Here is a 20497-nt window from a genome sequence, read left to right as displayed (position 1 = left end):
CAGTGCAAACATCAGGCTGCGTGTATTCCCCAGGACGAGTTTTTAGTAAAAGCCTCCAAAAGTCACCATTGGAAAGGAAGAACGATGCCATTCTCTTTTACCTGTCTTGGCTCTGCAACTCATTTGTTAGAAGCAGGATTAACTGAGTGTCAGGTCAGAGAATCCTTCTCTTAATATTTTATGATTCACTGACTCAAGTTCCACAAATTCTTGGAAATGGCCCTCTTAATGTAAAAGATCTTGAGCAGAATAAGTATGAGAGCTAAAAAGGCAAGCTTTGGACCCAGACAGAATAGGTTCAACACCTTGGGAGACTTCCAGGGCTGCCAAGACTGAGGGTTGGAAAGAGCTAATGTAAAGCAAGTCCTGGAATCTTTTTAATACTGTTAATACTGGGCCAAACAGAGCTGCTTTTTGGTGTTTTAACATCCCTTGAAGTTGACACTGCCAATAAATATGACCTGTCAATGAAACTTACATCTGTGGTCTTGAGTCTCTGTTCACCCCTTGAAGCCAGTGGACATGTTTTAGGGCAAATGCAAAGAAGCACTTTGTGCAGTGGGTGGTCATCTGATGTCAGGTTTTCCCTAAAGTGGATCCCATGAAGTTGCACGTGATTTATTAAGGAAGTGCTCCCAGGAGAAACCAGGAAGGTAATGAGTGAGACAGGAGAGGGAAGGGTATGAAACCCAACAAGAGGGCGACTGTCAGAGAAGCCACACCTCAGCTTGGTCCCACGGGGAGCTCTGGAGCACCAGCTGCATCTCAGAGTTTGCCCCACCTTGAGGTTTCTGTCCTCCCACACCGTCAGTCCTTAACTGGGGGCTGATAGGGGTGAGTACCTCTCAGGCACTCCATGGAGGAGGCGCCAAGCCTCTGAAGGTGTCAGGTGCCATGAATCACACAGGTGCAGGATGGCCCACAGAACTGGTGGAAGGGATCACAAGGGATCTTGGTGTGGCATCTATAGTGTCCACTGTGGCCGTTAACTATAGGTTGAATGGCCCCAGGATGTGTGGGCTGATTCAAGAAGGGTCTTCGCAGATGCCAGATGATGATATTTAAGATGTAAATTAATGGCATTTGGTGGGAATTCATACTCTTGGTCAACATTATGAAGTTGTCCACAAAAGCGCATCAGGCAGAACTTTCTGCTTGCAGTTACTTGAAAACCAACTCAAATACAGCTTAAATAAAAGAAGTACTTTATTTGACTCGTGTAACAGTATGGGTTTCAGGTACAACTGGATTCAGGGGCTCCAGGAATGATATTAGAACTGTGTCTTTCCATCCTTCAATTCTGTTTTCCTTTGAGATGGTTTGGTTTTCTGGGAGTTGGCTCCCATGTGGTGGTAAGATGGCCCCCAGAAGCTCTGTGTTTATGTTCTACCAGCTTCAGACCCCAGCAAAGTGAGTTCCTGCTTTTCCAAAGCTCCAGTAGGAGTCCTGAGGTTGATTCTCATTATTTTGTCCCCAAACCAGTCACTTTAGCTTTGGGAATGCTGAACGGGCCTAGGTCAGATGTTGAGCTCTGGATGTGGGGACAGAGGTGGGTGGGAGATGGAGTCTACCTCTCCAAGCCACATGGACTGAAAGTGGGGATGGGTGGGTCCCCAAAGAAGAAGAGGATCTATTATCTAGAAAAACAACCTGTCTTCAACCTACCAGTCTTAGGAACAAACTAGAATTTGGCCTTTTGGTACATCTCAGGCCAGGTAAATGCTGGTGAAAGTATCCCATGTAGAGCAGCCTGTTTGCCCACAGCTGGGGACATCAATCTGCAGGCTCATTGGCTTATCTACATGATGTTATGCATAAACGATGGTTTTGTGTACTGACCTTGAACTGTTGGGCAGGTTCCCCCAACCTGTTGCTCAACCCAAGGGTACTACTTAGGCCAACCCTCCCCTTGGGGTGTTCTCAGGAATACGACAAAGACAGGAGGTGAGGGTATGACGTTCTGTCCCACAGAAGGTTGGGGTGTGCAGCCAGAACCTCCCATAGTCTTTGGGGACCAGCCTTCCAAAAGGAAATGAAAACGCAAAGGTCTTTGGCTGGAAGCACACAACCAATTTTTTAATAAAGTCATTACAAATATGTACAAAGCATCTCCAAGGTACGAAATTCCTCTTACGAAAGAGCATGACGAACCAGCAAGGGTAGAACCCAGAACGGAATGTCCCCAAGCTTATTGCCTCTCCAGCTGAGTCAGAGGCCTCACTGAGGTTCCAAACAGCCCCACAGCCATCCCCACCGCACACACGGGCTCCTGGGCACTTATAGTGCAAAAGACCTTGAGGGGAGGAACTTGGGGGTTCAAGTGGGGGATGGGACGGGAAGGAGGTGAGAAAGGCTTCCCATGTCCTAGGAAGTAAGTTGAACAACGCATGTTTGCAAATGAGATGCTTGTCCCAGGGACCTTATAGAAATCAGGAACTCAAAAGGCAGGGAACAGATACATAAAATCCCCAACTAAACCATCCAGCCTGTCCTAGAGTGTCCCCAGATGCAACCTAAGTCAGGCTCCCCTGCTCCTTACTGGGCCCCAGGCTTGGGCTTGCCCTTGAACTAGTAGTGCCGTGGAACCAGCTCAGGAAGGGACCCAGTGTAGCAGGACAGGTAGCTCATGGACTTGGGGGATGTGGAGGGGGAGTCAGGCAAACCTGAATCCGGATCTTTGCTCAGCCTCTTCACATGCAACTTAGGCTAAATTTCATAACCTCTCTGAGCCTCAGCTTTCTCAACTGTAAAATGGGAATCGTAACAGCACTGTCTTCCGGAGTGAGCATGAGGAATAACTAAGGGGGAAACATGAGCACTTAACACAGTGCTTGGGGGTGTGAGCCCGCCATACATGGGTGCTTTCTTTACTGTGAAGCAGCAAGAACCAGTCTTTTCATGCTGGGAATGAGTTGAGGTTGTCAGCTTTTGAATCACCTTCATGGTAATGTAGCTCTCAGTAAATATAAATACTATAAAATAACCTGCCAGCAAGGCTTAGGGACACAGTGATGACCTGTTAAATCTGTTAAACACCGTGAACCAGACTGGAAAGGGACGTTCAGCATCGTCTGGTTCCAAGCAGGTCTACCCCTCCATCATCAATACATAAGTATATTTCTAAAGGAGATTCTACAACCTGGCACACTGTAGGTGCTCAATAAACAGGTATTGAAAGAACAAATTCAACTTTTAAAAATAACTTTTGGTTTACGCTTTAAAATGACACTCTTGATATCAACTTCCTCCCTCCATCAGCTCCCATGGGACTAGGCCAGGGTGTCTAGCCTGTCCCCTCACCCCCAAACCTGCTTCTGGCCCTGTGATTGGCCCAGATGGACTTAAGAAGTCATTCAGAAAAGGAACTGGTATCAACATTGAAGAACAAAACCTGTTTTCTTCTAATGCATCTTCTACTGCAGCTTCTAATACCAGATGGACACTCAACAAGTCCACAGCAGCAAGCCAGTGTCCCCAAAAGATACTTGTGCAGGATCAGAGGAGGACTTTGCCAATTTCCCAGTGAGGGGAAGTGATATTTTGTCACTGTCAGAAACATGATAATAAAGCATGAGCTCAGATACATAAATTGTGAAACCAGAGTCACAGCTCCATTGTTCTGTGACAGTATTGTTTAAATCACCTTTTTCCCCCATCAAAATAGAGAAGAATTTTAAAATGAGACCACTGGAAGAAGTGGAAAAGAAGTCTCCAGTATCCCAATGAAAGAGGAACAAAATGGGAATTGAGTTCTAGGAGACACACAGCCTAGGACCATGGACAGCAGCCACAGAGGCACATGGGCTCCCCCAAAGAAACCTGTTACTCAAGCTATATCTATGCCAAAGGGAATGTGAAATGGAACCCCCAAATCTGAAAAGGGGAAAAGAGATCTTATTTGCTCGTGGGGGTTGGGGGTAGAGGAGAGAAGCTTCCAGAAGGGAATGGATCTAAGTTGGAATGTTGATGTCCCAAGAGGTTCCAATCCCTGTGGTTCCTGGACCCCCATCCTCTGAGAACAACCAGGAAGGAGATCTTTCTGTTTTCTCCTCACCTCATTATGCAGCAAGCTACCTAAACGATGATCTCAGAGGCCTCCCTCTGCTCTGCACGGACACACACACACACACACACATTGCTGTCTGCTGAAACCCGATATGAGGTCTTTTTTTTAAATTTATTTCAAAGCCTCCCTCCCTCTCTCTCTCTCTTCACAGACGCTCTGCAGTGAAGCTAATCAAAATCAATGACTCCTTGGCAGCCAGAGAAAAGGGAGGGGGAAGAGAAGGAGGGATGGTGCCAGCACTTTGCACACTGTGGAAATATTTTTTTAAAAAAACCACCACCCCACTATCTCATGCAATTCAAGTAATGCAATAGGAGAGACGGTGGAGACAATATATACATATATATCATGCTTCAATTTCCTAATACAAATGTCCATCAAGAAGTCAAATCTCATATAAAAACAAGCATTAAAAACAACCCCTTGTCAAAAATCGGGGCAGTTGAGAAATGCACTCAAATTAATGATGTGCAAGAAAAAAGCCAGGATTAGATAAATACACAGTTTCTAATAATACAAGAGAATATGTACAAGGGACTTGGCTGTAAAGCTCCATCAGGAAGGTCCTGGGTGCCCAGTTCTCTCAGCAGTGTGGCTTCATTGAAATCAGTATTGCCCAAAACCCCAGCATTTGGAGTCTGGATTCTCTAGAGGAAATGTCATAAGCTAATCAGGGTCAAAAAAGGGATCTCCTGACCTTTAACCTGCATCTAGGTGGTCAGCTGTCCCCACTGCAGTCTGGAAGGCGCAGCCTTAAAGGAGCAGAAGAGAGCTGTGATCACGTACAACTACAGTAATGAAAACCCCGGCCCCAGAAAATGGGGTAAGCGGGAAAGACTAGTGTCTGCACGTCGTATCATTCTAATTCATCTGCCTTCTCTAAGTTCTTGGCTTGGTGGGAATGCCACCTGCGGCTCTCTGCCGACCCCTGCCTACACACCGTCCCCTGTAAACGTAACTGTAGGGAGGGCTCCAGCCCTGAAGGGAAACAAGTTCCCCAAAAATCAGCTTTCCTTTTTGTTTTGCTGAGTTCCAGGCTGTCTGGAGGAGAGGGGAAGCTGCCCTCACCTTCAGCAGTTCTGGATTGCATTTTTCTTTAAAGGGCTATTTAGGAAAACATAGGCATAGTTTTTTGTTTGTTTTTTTTAAAGAAAGAAAGACAGCTCCCAGCTTGCAGCAGCACTGAAAGCTCCTGCATTCTAAAGGACCTGGTAATTTTCAGCAAAGCCCATGGGGAAGAATGGCTGTTTCAGCCCCATGTCAACCTTAAAATGGCTGATCCCTCTGCTGGCTTCTTAGAACTGGAAGGGTGTGCACTAACCAGCACCGCAGACCCCCTGTCCGTCGGTTCTGGGTGGTGATCTGCAAATCCAGCTTTGAAGAGCGACTGTCTGAACCTGCAGCCTGGTGCCTCACCAACTCAGTTTTGAAAAAGGCAGTGTGTGTCCTGCACAGAGGAATACCTGTTGTTGGATTTATTTTTAATGAAAGCAAAAAAATAATCATCGCTCCCTGAAGAGTCTTTGCAGCCAAGTCTCAGTCCAGCACACATCTTTTTCTTTTTTAGCCCTTCAAGAAACTTCTGAAAATAGTAGCTTATCTTGGAAAAAAAAAAAAATCAGACCCTCTGTCAGTCAGTGAGATGCTGGTGCATTTCATTTAAATGACCCTCTCCCTCCCCCAACCTCCCTTGCTTATAAATCACCCTTGACCACAACGTAGCCATTTCTTGGCTCTTTAATCCATAAAACCTAAGCCCTGAAATCCCCTTGGGGAGTGGGGGAGGCTGTGGACTGAACTCCCAGGATACTTCTGTGGCGGTGGAGGAGACTGCAAACAAGTCGTATGTGAGGTCAGCTTTCCACCACGTAACCAGCAAGCCACTCAGTGCCATCCCCTCCACTTCCTCCCAGACCCCAAGGTTTGCTCCAGAACACCTCTGGATATTCATCCCCACGTAGAGAAAGAGAAAAGACTCTCAAGTGGCACTTTGTGACTGATCCCTTAAAAAAAGAGAATCCAAAACAGCAAAATAGTAATCTCTCTTGTTCCCGGGCCTTGCTGGTCTGGCCGCAGAATACCATGGCAGCACCAGCAAGAACACACTTAGCACCAGCAAAATTTAGGTGAAGCACCAGACACACCAGATTGGTAGGAAAAAAAAAATCCCATTTGTCTTGATGTGACAGTGGGACTAGCCATCTATCTAGGGAGGGAGAGAGAGAGATTAGGACTTGTCAAGAGTTAAGAAATGGAGGTATCCCAGACTGCCCCTACAGAATTGGCCCCAAGTCCTCCTCACTTTTTCTTTCTATTTTGCCTTTTGCAGTTTCACCTCGTCCTCCACCAGCATCCCTCCCAGGCGGTTGGTCACCTCTGAGGCTAATCCCCACCAGTCTTTGCAGATTTTCTAGGTACACAGTAACGATCTCTCTTCCAGTGCCCCAGACAGGAAAGAGCATCAAAGTTCACATCGGAAGGTGCAGAAAAGGGAGGGGACCACGTCCTCAACAAGGCATGCACTGAATAGTAATATTCATATTTTCTTTTTATATATATATAGGGCTGTTTGTAAATAGCGTTGGGGTGTCTGTTTCTGCAGCTGGATGTCCAAGGGGCTTCCCCAGTCCCATTCCACGTTGCTACTATTGCTCCAGGCGCCGTCTTTATTCTCCACTTCCTTCTCGAAGTGCCAACTGCGACCTTTCAAGCTCTGGGCTCCCCCTCAGGAAAACGGGAACCAGCTTTCTCCAAGGACACAGGGTTTTCACCAACCTGCAGAAATAAAGACTTGCAGTTCAGTCAGTAGGCACGTGCATCAGCCACTGAAGATGGTGTCAGTGCACTGGGCTCCTGCACACCCAGCCCCACGTGTCCTGTGTCGGGAGCTAGAGGGGATGGGAGAGAGCTGCTAGGCACCAAAGCTCTGATTATGGAAGACAGGTCCCCCTAAAATTAGTCTTGGTGCTGCCCCACCCCTCAAAGTCCTGTCCATGTAGCAGCTTTCCATAAACATACATTTCCTCATGCACCCCCCCATACACACACCCATCTCTGTTTTCAGACCTAGATGTTTGCATAGACATCTTCTGTGATAGGTAACCGTGCTACTTTTTGGCTCCTCCAAATCAGGAACAGGACCGTCATCTATTCATCTCATAGATCCATATTCAAGGCAGACTTGCAGGACAGTCTCTGCTTGCCTGCATCCATCCATCCATCCATTCACTGCCAAACATGCCAGGCACTATCCTAGATGTTACAGATCCAGTGACAAAGTTCTTACCCTTAACGAGCTCAGAGGCCAAACAGAGGGAGACAGGAAGAAATTGGTAACGACAGTGTCACAAGGAGAGCACGCAATCTGGGTAAACTTGGGCTATGGGAGCCCAGAGGAGAGGCATCTCATGATAGAGCAGGGGAGTCAGAGAAAGCTCCTCAGAGAAAGAGGCAAACCCCTGCTGAGTACTGAAGGATGCCAGGGAATTAGCCAGAATCAGATGAGGTACTCCAGGCAGGACAGAAAAAACAGCATATACCCAAGAGAATGGAAAACATTTGGCCACACAAAAACCTGTACATAAATGGCCCCAAAGTGCAAACAACCCAAATGTCCATCATGTGATGAATGCATAAATTAAATGGGATACTTCCATACAATGGAATATTATTTGGCCATGAAAAGGAATGAAGCACTGATACATGCTACATGATGAACCTTGAAGACATGATGCTAAATGAAAGAAGCCAGGCATGAAGGGACAAATATTGCATGATTCTGTTTATAGGAAATGTCTAGAACAAGCAAATCTATAGAGACAGAAAGCAGATTCGTGGCTGCCCAGGGCAGGGAAGAGGGGTTAGGGAATGCAAGTAACTGGGGAGTAACTGCTAATGGGTACAGGGCTTCTGCCGGGGAAATGAAAATGCTCTAAAATTGGTTGTGGGGAGGGCTGCACAACTTTGGAAATATAATAAAAACCATTGACTTGTGCACTTTAAAAGGACGGATTTCATGGGATCCAAATTGTATCAGGAAGAGGAAGAGGAGTAGAGGAAGGGGGTGCAGAGAGAGGGGGATGGGAGGGGAGGAAAGGAGAAGAAACGGGACACAGGAATGAATTACCATGACTAGGTCAGGGAGCTTAATGAGGCTCAAGCAAAGACAGGAGGTTGGAGAGTTAGCAGAGGAGGTAAAAACAATTCACACATGACTCTAAAGCAGGTGGTGTGAGAACTGCCGTGTGAGGGATGCAGACCGAGTCTCTCCGGGGGTATGTATAGACGTAGATACGATGTATAAATATGTGTAGGAGAGAAAGGGGGAGAGAGAGCACTTTATGACCTTCAAGTAGGAAAAAGTCCGGGATGTTGACTTGTAGGAACTGCACCAACAGGCTAGCTCCCTTGGCCTCTGGCCTCCTGCCAGGTCTAGTTCGCAGAAGGCAGTAATGGGACAGTGCGATCAGGGCACAGATCAGCCACAGTGCCTGCCAGGAAGCCCTCCGGTGCAGCTCCAGGAGCCTCTCCAGGCTCCGCGTCCTATTCCTTCACCTCACTTTCAGGCCGGGGGTGCTGCAGGGTCCCTCACTGATTTCCTAAACTCTGCCCACCCTTTGCCATCAAACCTTTACTAAACTCTCCTGATGACTCACTTTAGGGGTGCTCTCTGCCTCTTATTTGGATAATGATACAACTGCATGAAAGAGGGAAGTCGTAATCCCACAGACCCCCCACAGCCTACATTAGCTGACAGTCACGAGGATCTGGATCAGTAACTGCAAACCTTTTGCCTTGGAGCTGCACCATCGCCCTCCAGCCTACCATTCCCGCACCAGCCCGTTCCCCTCCTAGCCCATCAGGGCACAAGTGCAGGAGACTGTCTGCTTTACTGTGTAGCTGCCCTAGGTATTCAAGGAATACTGAATCAGAGTCATCCATCAACTCAGTTGAGAAACACACTTGATTTAGTTTATGGAAACCAGCTTCTGTAACCCCTAAAAAAAAAATCTCACTTTATTGTGTAGTTACACTAACCTATAGAATGAAAGTCAGTAGCATCAGCCTGTAGGTTATTATGCTGCCTTAAACACGGTGACAAAATGGAAGGCTGGAGGGAGAGAAAGGAACCATATTTATTAAGCACCTACTGTGTGCTGTTGAGTGTGTTGACTTTGTGCTAAGCATTGTTCTCTGCACGAGATAAAGCCGAGTGCCTGTCTTCAGTCTGCCTCCCGTCTCACTGGGGAAGACATGAAATACGAGAGGCCAGGACTGCAACAGACCATTGTCTGCAGGTGTGTTTATAGCCCAGCAGTCAGGATGTGATTACACTCACCAGGAAAAATTCAGAGTGGAAGCTGGATTTGAACGGGGCCTTGAAGACACACATACATAGTTCGTCCACATTTGGAAGAAGACAGGATTGTTTTGGTGGGGAGAGGACCTGACTGAGAAAGGTGCAAGGGCAGTGACAAAGTACGGCTCAAACAGGGGACCACGATGAGCAGGGAAGTGCACCTGAATGTGGTGACAGCGGAGGTTGTGTCGACACCTGAGTTGAATGGAGATGATGAAGGGAACGTAACCATGGCATCAGGAGAGAAACGGTATCGTTTTCTTGCAAAACTAGGACCAGCAAATGATTTTCACTTTCCCTACCTGTAAATCACTGAGCCTGTATGTAATGAGTCTTTCTAAGGCTTTCCCAGGGCTGCTAAGTGGACAAATTCCTGTGCCCGTGATGTATTGGTTACAGGTTGGTGACCACAGTGAAAGGGGAACATCAGAAGCACACCTCTGCGCGGCATCAGCGAGCCAGTGGACACCATGTCATCACAGTCAGAGGGTGGGCCTGTGCATACGCTGTTGGGGGATTTTTAATTGGACGCCCTAGACCAGGGATCCAGCCCACAGAAGCAGTCACATAAATGTGCTCAAGGATGTTCCCTCCAGCTGTATGTGTAATGAATTTGGAATTTATTACAAATTTGAAAACAATCCCCATGTATTTATCGGTAGGAGACCGAGTTAACAAAGGAAGCTACATGCATATTAGAAAGAGGCAAATCTAAACATGACTAAGACAGAAAGATAGCTATGATTCTTAACTGAAAAGAGCAAATGGCCAAATAGCAGGATCCCAGATGTTTTTTCCTTTAATGAATGTGTGTGTGTGTGTGTGTACACAAATATCTATCTCTGTCTACATATCCATACTGAAAGGTATGGCAGAAGGGCAAAATAGTGTACTGGTTAAGGGCCCAGACTCTGGCACTCAACACTCAACACCTGAATTGGAATCCTAATTCAGGCACGTAAAAGCTGTGTGACCTTGGGCCAGTTATGAACCTCTCTGGGCCTCAGCTGTCTTATATGGAAAAAGCAGACAATAATAGTGAATCTCACTGTGTTGATGTAAGGACTGAAAGTATTAACATATGTGAGGCACTTAGAAGTCTGGCACATAGTAAGGTCTGCCTTTGTTGTCGTTATTATTGTTGTTTTAATGTACTTCAGACTCAAAGTTACCCCAGGGGAGCAGCTTTGGGGGCACAGTAAAAGAGCATTTACAGTACTTTATACACTTTAACTCTGTATCATTTATGTATTTTTTTCTTTTCTTTTTTTGCAAGGAGCAAGGAGTCATTGTACAATTTAAAACTAGTTTAAAAACATAAAGGCCACCGCCCCCTAGGAGCCACTTGTCCTGCCCCTGGGATGTTTTTCCTCAAACTTGGCTCATAAGGAACTTTCTCAAATGCTGACTCACAATCAAAGCTCACAACTGAAGAGACTCATGAAACGCCTTTGTAAAAATGTCCCTTATTTCCACTTTTCACCCACAGAGTGGAAGGGCAGGCGGGCAGAGGGGAGAACAGGAAACCTGGAGACCCTACTTGGGGTGCTGCAGGTGGGAAGTTGTGAGCTGTGGACCTGCTGCAGCGTTAGACAAAGCAGAAGCCTCACTCCCTTGTTCCTACAGCTGAGAAGAGCCTCGTCTTGATGCACAGTAGTTATCTCTATGCCTTGGTTTCCCCGTCTATAAGGTGAAGGAGTTGGGTTAGGCGATTTCTAAAGTCATGTCTACCTCTGGCTACCAGAACGGTGACCTCTTTGGATCATAGATCATTTGAGACTTGGGTCAAAGCTATGGTTTCTCTCTGAAGTTAGGGGAAGGGGATAGAGGAAGATGAAATCAGTCAATTTTGTGTCTCATTTCTGGGGGGTCCTAAATTCCCTGAGTCTCTCCCAGATGCATTCATTCATTTACCCACCCATCCATCCATCTATTCATTCAGTAGTCAGAGAATGCCTGCTCTGTGCTGGTCACTGGGCCAGGTGCTGGGATACAGTGAAAGGCAAAATAACAGGATGAGGGCCCTCCAGGGACCTGGAGGCCAGTGTCCCCCAGGTTGGGGAGTCTCGTCCTAGGGGGTTCCCCCAGCCCTGGTGCAGGGGCTTAAGAAGGCTGTTGGTGAGTCACTGCACTGGTGGGCGGGGGGCAGGATTAGCAACCACTTTCAGAAAAGCCCCCTAAGGGTTCCCACCATCCTCTGACTATGGGCCCATGGACTGAAATTTACACCAAATAAGAACAGCACTATCCCACAGTATCATTTACCATTTTCTCCTATTTTCTAAACACCAGTGACATGCCTTATACTGCCAAGAAGGCAGAGGGACATGCCTAAGGTCATACAACTGGTAAATGGCAGATCAGGACCTGATCTGAAAGTCCACCTGACTCCGAAGTCCATGCTGCTTTCCACCAAGCTGTCCTGCCTCACCATAAAATCTGGGTGAACGAGATAAACAGTTACCAGCAGTTAAACTTTCTGAATCCAGAATTAGGCCCCATGGTGTGCCAAGAGGCTAAAACATTTTCAGTATGGGCTATCTTTGAAGGTGGTACCTCTTCTCAAATCTATCCATAGCTCCTGACACATACCCAATCTCTGAAGACCCCTCCAAAAATACTTCATCTACATTTCCCCACCACCAGTATGTTAGTATCCTATGGTATTTATTAAGTCCCATGTGCCAGATCTAAGAATATCAGATGAATGTGGTGCACGGCTGTACCATGGTGACAGGTACAGCCAGGCAGGCAAGGAAGCTCTCCAAACCCTTGGTGACACTGCTGTGACTTGGAATCTTTCCCTGAAGTTGGGATGGGCACGCCAGGGATCATCAGCACTCATCCACTCAAACAATGGCTAGAAGTGTGGTCCACGAAGACTATTCCATAAGAAGACAACATAGATTTAACTGAGGATGGTCACAGCCAGCTCCAAGCCAAGCTGATAATCACATTACGCCAGTGACATAAATGAGAAATGGGAACAAGTGTCAGAGTTTATCTAGAAAGTCCTTCTGGGTCTTTACCACAAGATTTTATACTTTATACTCGTTAAACAATCCTTATAATAAAAGAATGTCTTTATACACTTTGATATCAAACTTCCACTGGTGGGCATTCTTGTGCCCAAAGAGTGATAACCCAGGATGCACTGCGTCACACTGGAAATAATCTAACTGCCCAATAATAGCAGACTGAGAAGGTAAATGATGGAACAGTCAAACAGTGAAATACTAAACAACCTTTAAGAAATGTGTCATAGAAACTGTTATAAAGCACAGAGAAATGTCCGTGATATAATGACTAAGTCAGATTACAGAGAATGTATTCAGAGGGATTCCATTTGTTAAAGTACTGCTCAGTGAATTTTTTAAAATGGAAAGATATCTATCAGAATATTAACAATGGGTAGTGAGATTAAAAACAATCGACTAAAGTTTTCTTTTATTCAGTATTTTCTAAGTTTTTGATAATGAACTTGTAATATTTTTGTAATCAAGAAAGAAGCTATTTTTAAAAAGGAATATTGTATTAAGTTTCCCAAGGCTATTTAATTCCATCTTGCCCAAGTCTGTGGCCTGTGGAGCAGAGGTTCAAAGATGGCAACACTCTGTGGGGCAGCCGATTTTCTCTGCACAGGGGAGTAAAGGAACTTTCTCTTTTCCTGGGTAACCAGCAATACTGAAAGGAGGCATTTCCCTGATGTGGGCTAAAGCATCAGTAGCACAGGCACCAGTTTAGGGCAGGAAGGAGGGAGGAGAGACAATACTGACTTAAATGATGAAATTTCTTAGGTGATAGAAATCCAGCCAGTACCCACAACGTTCTGGAGGGTGCTCAGGGTTGGGCATCGGGGAGCTGGTTCGGGGACCAGACCTCTCAGACCTCGGCGGGAGGTGAACTAGTTCATTTCCACTGAGAGGCTGGGGTGGGGGGGTCAGAGCCAGGGTCTCCTGCCCCTGCCCTGAGGTCTAGGAGCATCTGAGGCCAGGCGCTAGGACTAATTTATCTTCACATCCCTGTATCCTGTTGCCTGTCTCTGAGCTGGTGCTCAATTCAAGTTTGCAAACGCATGAGGATAGAACATAGCCCCATTAATTGCACTGCGTCTAATTCCCCTCTTGTCAAGTGCCTCTACATGTGCTGTCGACACCTGTGAATCCCTTTACAACAAAACTCAACCTCCCTACCACGACCTGATCTAGCCCCTCTCTGACTTCCTCTCCACCAAGTTCATGTGATGTTAGCCCACTGCTCATTTTTCTCTTCCTCAAACATACCGTGTAGAAATCTCACCTCCAGGGCACTGGATGTGCTATTATTCTCTCTTCCTAGAACACCTCTCTTCCAAGTGCCCTGTCTGGTTTCTTGTCACTTAAGTCACTAGTCCCTTGGTTCCTCCTCAAAGTGACCATCACCAGGCACTGCAGGTAACGAGTGCCCCAGGCGCTCTCTATGACACGCATACCTCGAAGATATGATATATATATATTTTTTGTTTTGTTTTGTTTTTTACTAAATAGAAGGTTGGTGGCAACCCTGCATCAAGCAAGTCTATCGACACCATTTTTCCAACAGCATTGCCTCACTTCGTGTCTCTGTGTCACATTTGGGTAATTCTCACACTATTTCAAACATTTTCATTATTATTATATTTGTTATGGTGACCTGTGATCAGTGATCTTGGACGTGATTATTGCAAAAAGATTATGACTTACAGAAGGATCAGATGGTGGTTAGCACTTTTTAGCAATAAAGTGTTTTTAATTGAGGTTCGTACATTGTTTTTAAAGATGGTGCTTTTGCACAATTAATAGATCACAGTATAGTGTAAACATAACTTTTTTAAAAATTGAAGTATAGTCAGTTACAATGTGTCAATTTCTGGTGTACAGCACAATGTCCCGAGCATATATATATATATATATATATATACACACATTTAATCATTTTCATATTCTTTTTCATTAAAGGTTATTACAAGATATTGAATATAGTTCCCTATGCTACACAGAAGAAATTCATTTTTTATCTATTTGTAAACATAACTTTTATACACACTGGGAAACCAAAACATTCCTGACTCGCTTTATTGCAGTGGTCTGTAACCAAACCCGCATACTTCTGAGGTACATTTCCTTTGTGTAGTCTTCAGAGCTCTCAGCGCTTTCTGAAATTGTCTCTGTTAGAACCGCATAATCCCCAAATGGCCACAACAATATCTCCTCTCCCACCTGGTAGTCTAGAACCTTGCCACTCCCCCATGGGGTGGTGTCTAACTCCACTCCCCTTAAATCTGGGTCAGTTTATGACTTGCTTTTAACCAAAGGGATTTCTAAAGCTGGGTCAGAAAAGGCAAAGCAGCTTCCACTTGCCCCACCCCCGCCCTGGGATGTTTGCTTTTGGAGCGCTAAGACACCAGGTCAGAATCCATTTACTCTGAGGCTGCCATGCTTGCTGTGGGGAAGCCCAGGCCACAACAGGAGGCTGAGTATAGATGCTCTGATTGGCCATCCCAGCCAGCGCCCAGCATCAACAATCTGGAAATGAAGATTCCCCTCCCACGACCCCCACCATGACTCCAGCCCCCAGCCAGCCAGGAATAGAGCCAAGTCGCCCCTGCTATGCCCGGTCTGAATGTCTAACCCACAGAACAGGTGAGCATAATCAAAGAGCTGTTTTAAACCACTAAGTTTTGGAGTAATTAGTTACACAGCAACAGCAACCAGAGCAATCTTTATTGATTCATCATCTGTCTCTTACCATTAAAATGTGGGTTCCATGAAAGCAGGGACTTCTGTGTCCTTCCTGGGTCCACAGTGCCCTGTACACAGTAGGCACTCAATAAGTAATAGGTGAATAAGGGAAAGAAGCTGAATTTGGGAAACAGTAATAGTCATCTTGTATCGTTTCTGATTGATTCATGTCTTCATCATAGTTATTTTGTATCCACTATGTGACAGGCAAGTTGCCAAGGGTTAGGGATACTGTGGGGCAGCTCTTGGGAAATGCTGTCACACACAGTGATGATCAGAAGGGAAACAGAAGCCCTCACTCCACTCCTCCCTACCCCAAATGTAGGCCTGAAAAGCTGACTTTTCAAAAACCAGAGGTGCAGTTGCTAAATCCACCCAGCCCACATCTGGGGGTATGTTTATCCCCGGGTGTGGCTGTTTTTCCATCCACAGCTCAGTCACTTGTGCTCTGGCCTCTCACTGGGCAAGCAGGTGACTGCAGACAGGGACCACGTGGCAGAAAGGCTGCCATAGTCCTGCACATCTGGCTCCTTCCCAGGAGCGGGGTAGGTTCCTCCCCACCTTCCCCAACCCCCAACAACTGTCTCCCCTTCTGCTCCCTCCTTTCCTTCCTTGCCTAGGCTTTCAAGCTCTAAAAGTAATCCTAGCAGGGGTGCAGCCGGTTGGGAGGGAGGCCTGAGGGATGGGCCTCCAGGTTTAACCACTTAATCCCCAAAGTACCTGCCAAGAACCAGTTAGCATGTCTGGTGGGCAGGCCAGGCCGTCATTAATTCATTAAAGCAGGCTCCTGCTGGCCCATTATCTTCTCTGCAGCTGACCACGTCGCCTCTTGGGCGTGCAGAGTCCCCCTTTCTCCCCTTCTCCTTAGTCTCAAGGCAAGGTTCTACCCACCCCTGGTCCCCTCTCCCAGACAGATTCCTCCTTCTCTCTCCCTCCCCGCCCCCTCCCAAAGCACACTTCTCCCTCCCTCCCACGCCTCTGCCAGCCAGCACTCACCATAAAGCATCTTTTGTTCCTTCTCCTGTATCTTCCAGCAGTGACTGGTTAAATCATACCCATTCTCCTCCCGGCCTCCCCAGCCTCCAAGGAGCCTCCCCCAGGCTCTCTCAGAAAGGGAATCTCTCTAATGCAGGGATTCGAGGCTCACTGCTTGCTGCCTGGTATCTCCTCTGCTTGCTGCCTGGTATCTCCTCCTCCCCTGCACCCCTCAAGTCATTGGAGGGGCTGCGTGCTGCTGCAGGCCCTCAAAGACAGAAACTCCAATTCCAGTTCTGACGTTGCCACTGATCCTTTGGGATGAATTAGGTGGACTCTCTCTGCCTCAGTTTCCCCTTTGAAACAGTAAGAATGGCATTAACCATTCCATAACATCCTCTGATGATTCTGCTAAGTGCCAGGCACTGCACTGGGCACTTGAAATGGATGCTCTCCCATCAACCTCCCAACAACCTTGATAGAGATACAGCTCCAGTTTACAGATACAGGCTCAGAGAGGTTATGGTTCTTACCCAAGGTCACACTGCCAGAAAGTTCCTAGGCTGGGACTTAAATCCAGTTCCATCTGACCCTAAAGCCATGCTCTTAACTGCTATACTGTCCTGGTCCACATGGCCCTGATTCCCCAGGTGGCAAGCAGGAATGATATGGAATCACCAGCAATGACAATGGTAAAATGTTGTCTACTTTGGGAAAGAAAGATATTAAATGCATAATCATAGTCATGATAGCTCCCTTTTGTTTTTCTTTTTTATGTACCAGGCACTGTTTTAGAGCTTTCTGCATATGATTTCATTTTACCCTCTTGACAATATCTATGCATTTAGGTACCACTATTGTCCCCACTTTACATATGGGACAACTGGGTCTCAGAGGTTCTTTCTGGATTTTGTTTGTTTGTTTGATGGGACTTCTGAGAAGAGTATTGCCGGCTCACAGTACAGGCTCAAAACAAGTTTGCTGAGACTGCTGTTGTGCATATAGTAAAGCTCAACCCTTAAAGCCTAAGAAAATGGTCAGTCCTAGTGGCTGATTCAGGCCTCCCTGGAACACCTTCGGAACCCTGTGAGCATCCCCACTTATCCTCTGGGATAGGAAATGTGGAGAAGACCACAAACAGCACTCAACAAACTCCTTCTCCAGGGGATTTCCTTTCACTTCTTCCTAACTTACCGAAGGCTGGGAAAAGATAGGTTTTCCCCAGTCAAGCCAAAAGCTCAAGAAAGGCCCGGGTTGTAGGTAGCAGGGAGAGGATCCAAGTCCTGAGGATAGGGGCGGAGCTTGGGAGACCCGGAATGGGAAACCCCGGGATGCGGGCACAGTGATCAGAGGGAGCGAGGTGTGACGCTCCAGGAAAACTGTGCTGGGCATCCTGGGGTCTGGGCAGCAGACACGGAAGGACCCTAGATGGTGTGGTTGCTTGGGAAGTCCGGACGCGACACAGTAGGCGGGAGGAGAACCCAGGGGTGTGCTGAGGGGGTGACCTGGAGTCGGGACGCAGCACAGGACTTTGGGACAGAAGCAGAGTGAGGAGGGAGAAATAAATTCTTCCGTTTCAATTATCTGCTGACACCGCACAAGCGAAATTCCTCCCCGTCCCCTCCCCTTACCCCGTGGGTCCTCCCCCGCGTCCGAGCGCAGAGGGGCGCGCTCCATCCGCTGCTGGCGCCCTCGCAGAGGTCTCGGATCACCTCCCAGCCGACAGCCTTCTCCTGGGGTCCCTGGGAGCAGCCTCAGCCCCGACGCGCACACAGCGCACACACAGCCTTCCTTGGGCTGGGCATTCTCCGCCCTCTGGGTGGGATGCCCAGCATCCCTCACCGCCTAGTCCTGGTAAGGGAGCGCTTCTCCAGCCTTGCCTGGACCCCAAGACATGAAGAAGCCCTCTTCTCCATCTCTACTGGATTCCTCTCGGTCCCCATCTTTGTAATCCACTTTCCCACTATCTTATTCTCCAAGAAGTCTCTTTTTCTCCAGCTCCTCCGACTTTCCTCGTCTTGCCACCGTTTTTCCTCTCCCTCCTCTCCCACCTTCCTTCCGCCTTTCTCTAGATTTCACACTTTGGGCTTCGCGTCTCTTGTTCGACTCCCTTTTTCTCATCCCCCCCGCCCCGCGCCCCATACAAGACGGTCCTGCCCCTAGGATTCAGCAACCCCATCGTGGTCCCCTGCGGTCGAGGGTATACCCGGGCCTCTCTTCCGAGAGCAGTAGATGGGACCTCCAGGACCCGGGCAAAGACTGCCCAGAAGAGCGCACCTCTCTTCGCCAGCGCCCGGGCTGCGCCGGCCCACGCGACATCTGTCGCCCGCGCTCCCGGCTCACACCCCGCGCACCCCCGCAGCTTCCCGGGCGCTGCCACCCCCCACGCTCCGGCTGCCACCTCTCCCTGCGGGCGCTGAGCCAGCTTCCCAGGGTGTCGTTGCACCGTGGGGCTCGGCTGCGACCTGGGCGCTTGGCGTCCGTGGGCCATGGCAACCTGATCCTGGCCTTCTCACCTTCGACCTTCACTTTCCGGGCCTAGACCCACCTATGTTGGGCGCAGCCTGATTCCCTCCATCGCCATTCTCTACGGCTCTCCTCTCTATTTCAGAATCTGAAAAGACAGTCCTTACATGTTCGCTCCCGAAAGCGCCTAGCACAGAGCCAAGCGCACAGCTGGAGCTCAGTAATTCCCCAACCCCAAGGACCTAGCACACAGTAGGTGCTCAATACCATTCTGCCTCTGGTACCAAACATACTAGGTGTTCAATACTCACACCCCCCCCCCACCACGCATTGCCAAGCATTCTGCAGCCTCTGAAACATTCCCTTCGTCAACGGGGCTGGGCACCCCAGAAGCTCAGTCAATGCTCTTTCATTAAGGCTTCCCCCCCTTGGAGTTTCCCGAAGAGCCTCAGATCCCAGCCCACTTCGGGGCATCTCCTTCATCTTAGCTCCCTATTTCGTGAAAAGGAAGCCAAGCTCCTTAAACGGGACACCGCTGCTAAGAAGCAGCGAAGAAGTTGGCAGAGCAGAGGAAAACTGCGAAGTGTGCGGGCTTTACGGAGAAAGAGCCGGCCAGAAACCTGGAGGAGGAGAAATTCGCGAGATGCGCTCGGGGCGCCCGAGGACGTGCAACAGAAAGTGGAGAAGTGACATTTAGGAAGCAGAGGGTCTGGCGCTGAGGTGATGGAGACCGCGGCGACTTAGGACCAGGGAGCGACTTGGAAGAAGACTAGGGACTTGTCTTGAAACCGCGATAGATTATAATTCTTTGGTGTGGCTGGTGACTCTTCTCTCACAGCAAGCACACTTTTTACTTCCACTGTGTTTGCTTGAAAGGCTGGTGGGGCTTATAGAGGCCAAAGTCCTTCCAAAGCCACCCCGCTGGAGGGAGTGGCAAGATGCGCTTAAGGAGTCGGAGACAAGGGGCAGAAACGGTGGACGTGATGCTTGGAAGGAGAGATGGGGACTGCCGAGGAGGGGGACGGAGATCCTTGCGAGAGAAGGGAGCAGAGGAAGGAGATGGGAAGAGAAGAAAGCCGCACTTGGGGCTCTCTCGCTCCCCAGCCAGCCCCGCGTCTCCAGTCCCCAGCCGCCGCGCCCTGGCGCTCGCTCGCGTACCTGTTGCTCGCTCCGGCTGGGTCTCGGCTCCGGCCCCACCAAGAAGCCCCGCGTTCCTACAAGTTCCGCCTGCCGAGCAGCCAGGCCGCCAGCGCCGCCACCTGCGCGGCCGCGCACAGCCAGGGCCAGTAGGTGGGGAGCGCGCTGGGCGCCGGCGCCCTCCGGCTCCGCGCGCGGCGCCGCCACATGGTGCGCTGGTGCAGCTCGTCGCCGAGTGCCTTGAGCCGGGCGGCCGTGAGCTGCGCGGCGGACGAGCGCAGACCCAGGCGGCCCGCGCTGCAGGCGCACACGGCTGGGGGGCCGCGGCCGCGGTGCAGGGGGCACGGGCACATGACCGCTCGCCTCGCTCCCTCCCCGCGTCGGGCCGCCCCTCGCCTCCTCTCCCTCCGGCCTTTGCGCCCGCCTCCGCCGCTCTCCAGCCGCCGGGGGCCTCCCCTGGACACCAAGTTTCTCCTTGTGTTGTGCGTTTGTTGTGCTGACGGCGCTATTATTAATTAAAGTGTCACATGGTGGAGGGGGGCGGGGAGGGCGCGGGGAGGGGGGTTACATCATCCGGCCCCCCGGGGGGGGGGGCTGGAGGCAGAAGAAACCGAGAGGTAACTTTTAACCCTAGCAGCGCCGGCAGCGAGGGGGCGCGCGGGTTGGGAGAGGAGGAGCACCCGGCGCTGGGACGCCTGAAGGCACCGGCCGCGGGTGTCCGGGACTTGGGGGGTC

The 20497-nt window shown here is 48.9% G+C and overlaps 1 protein-coding gene across 1 annotated transcript; it reads right to left on the bottom strand.

Annotated features, from left to right (window-relative positions):
* Positions 1-1259: 1259 nt before the first annotated feature.
* HRK (harakiri, BCL2 interacting protein) lies at positions 1260-20228 on the bottom strand. The gene is made up of 2 exons (XM_074356097.1): positions 19784-20228; positions 1260-6841 (listed from the first exon to the last, which is right to left on the bottom strand). Exon 1 carries the CDS (start codon positions 20113-20115, stop codon positions 19840-19842), a length of 276 nt encoding a protein of 91 aa, XP_074212198.1. The 5' UTR covers positions 20116-20228; the 3' UTR covers positions 1260-6841; positions 19784-19839.
* Positions 20229-20497: the final 269 nt, after the last annotated feature.

The sequence above is a fragment of the Camelus bactrianus genome, chromosome 32 (genome assembly GCF_048773025.1).
Source record: "Camelus bactrianus isolate YW-2024 breed Bactrian camel chromosome 32, ASM4877302v1, whole genome shotgun sequence".
Lineage (NCBI taxonomy): Eukaryota > Metazoa > Chordata > Mammalia > Artiodactyla > Camelidae > Camelus > Camelus bactrianus.
This window is presented reverse-complemented; position numbering and strand designations above follow the sequence as displayed.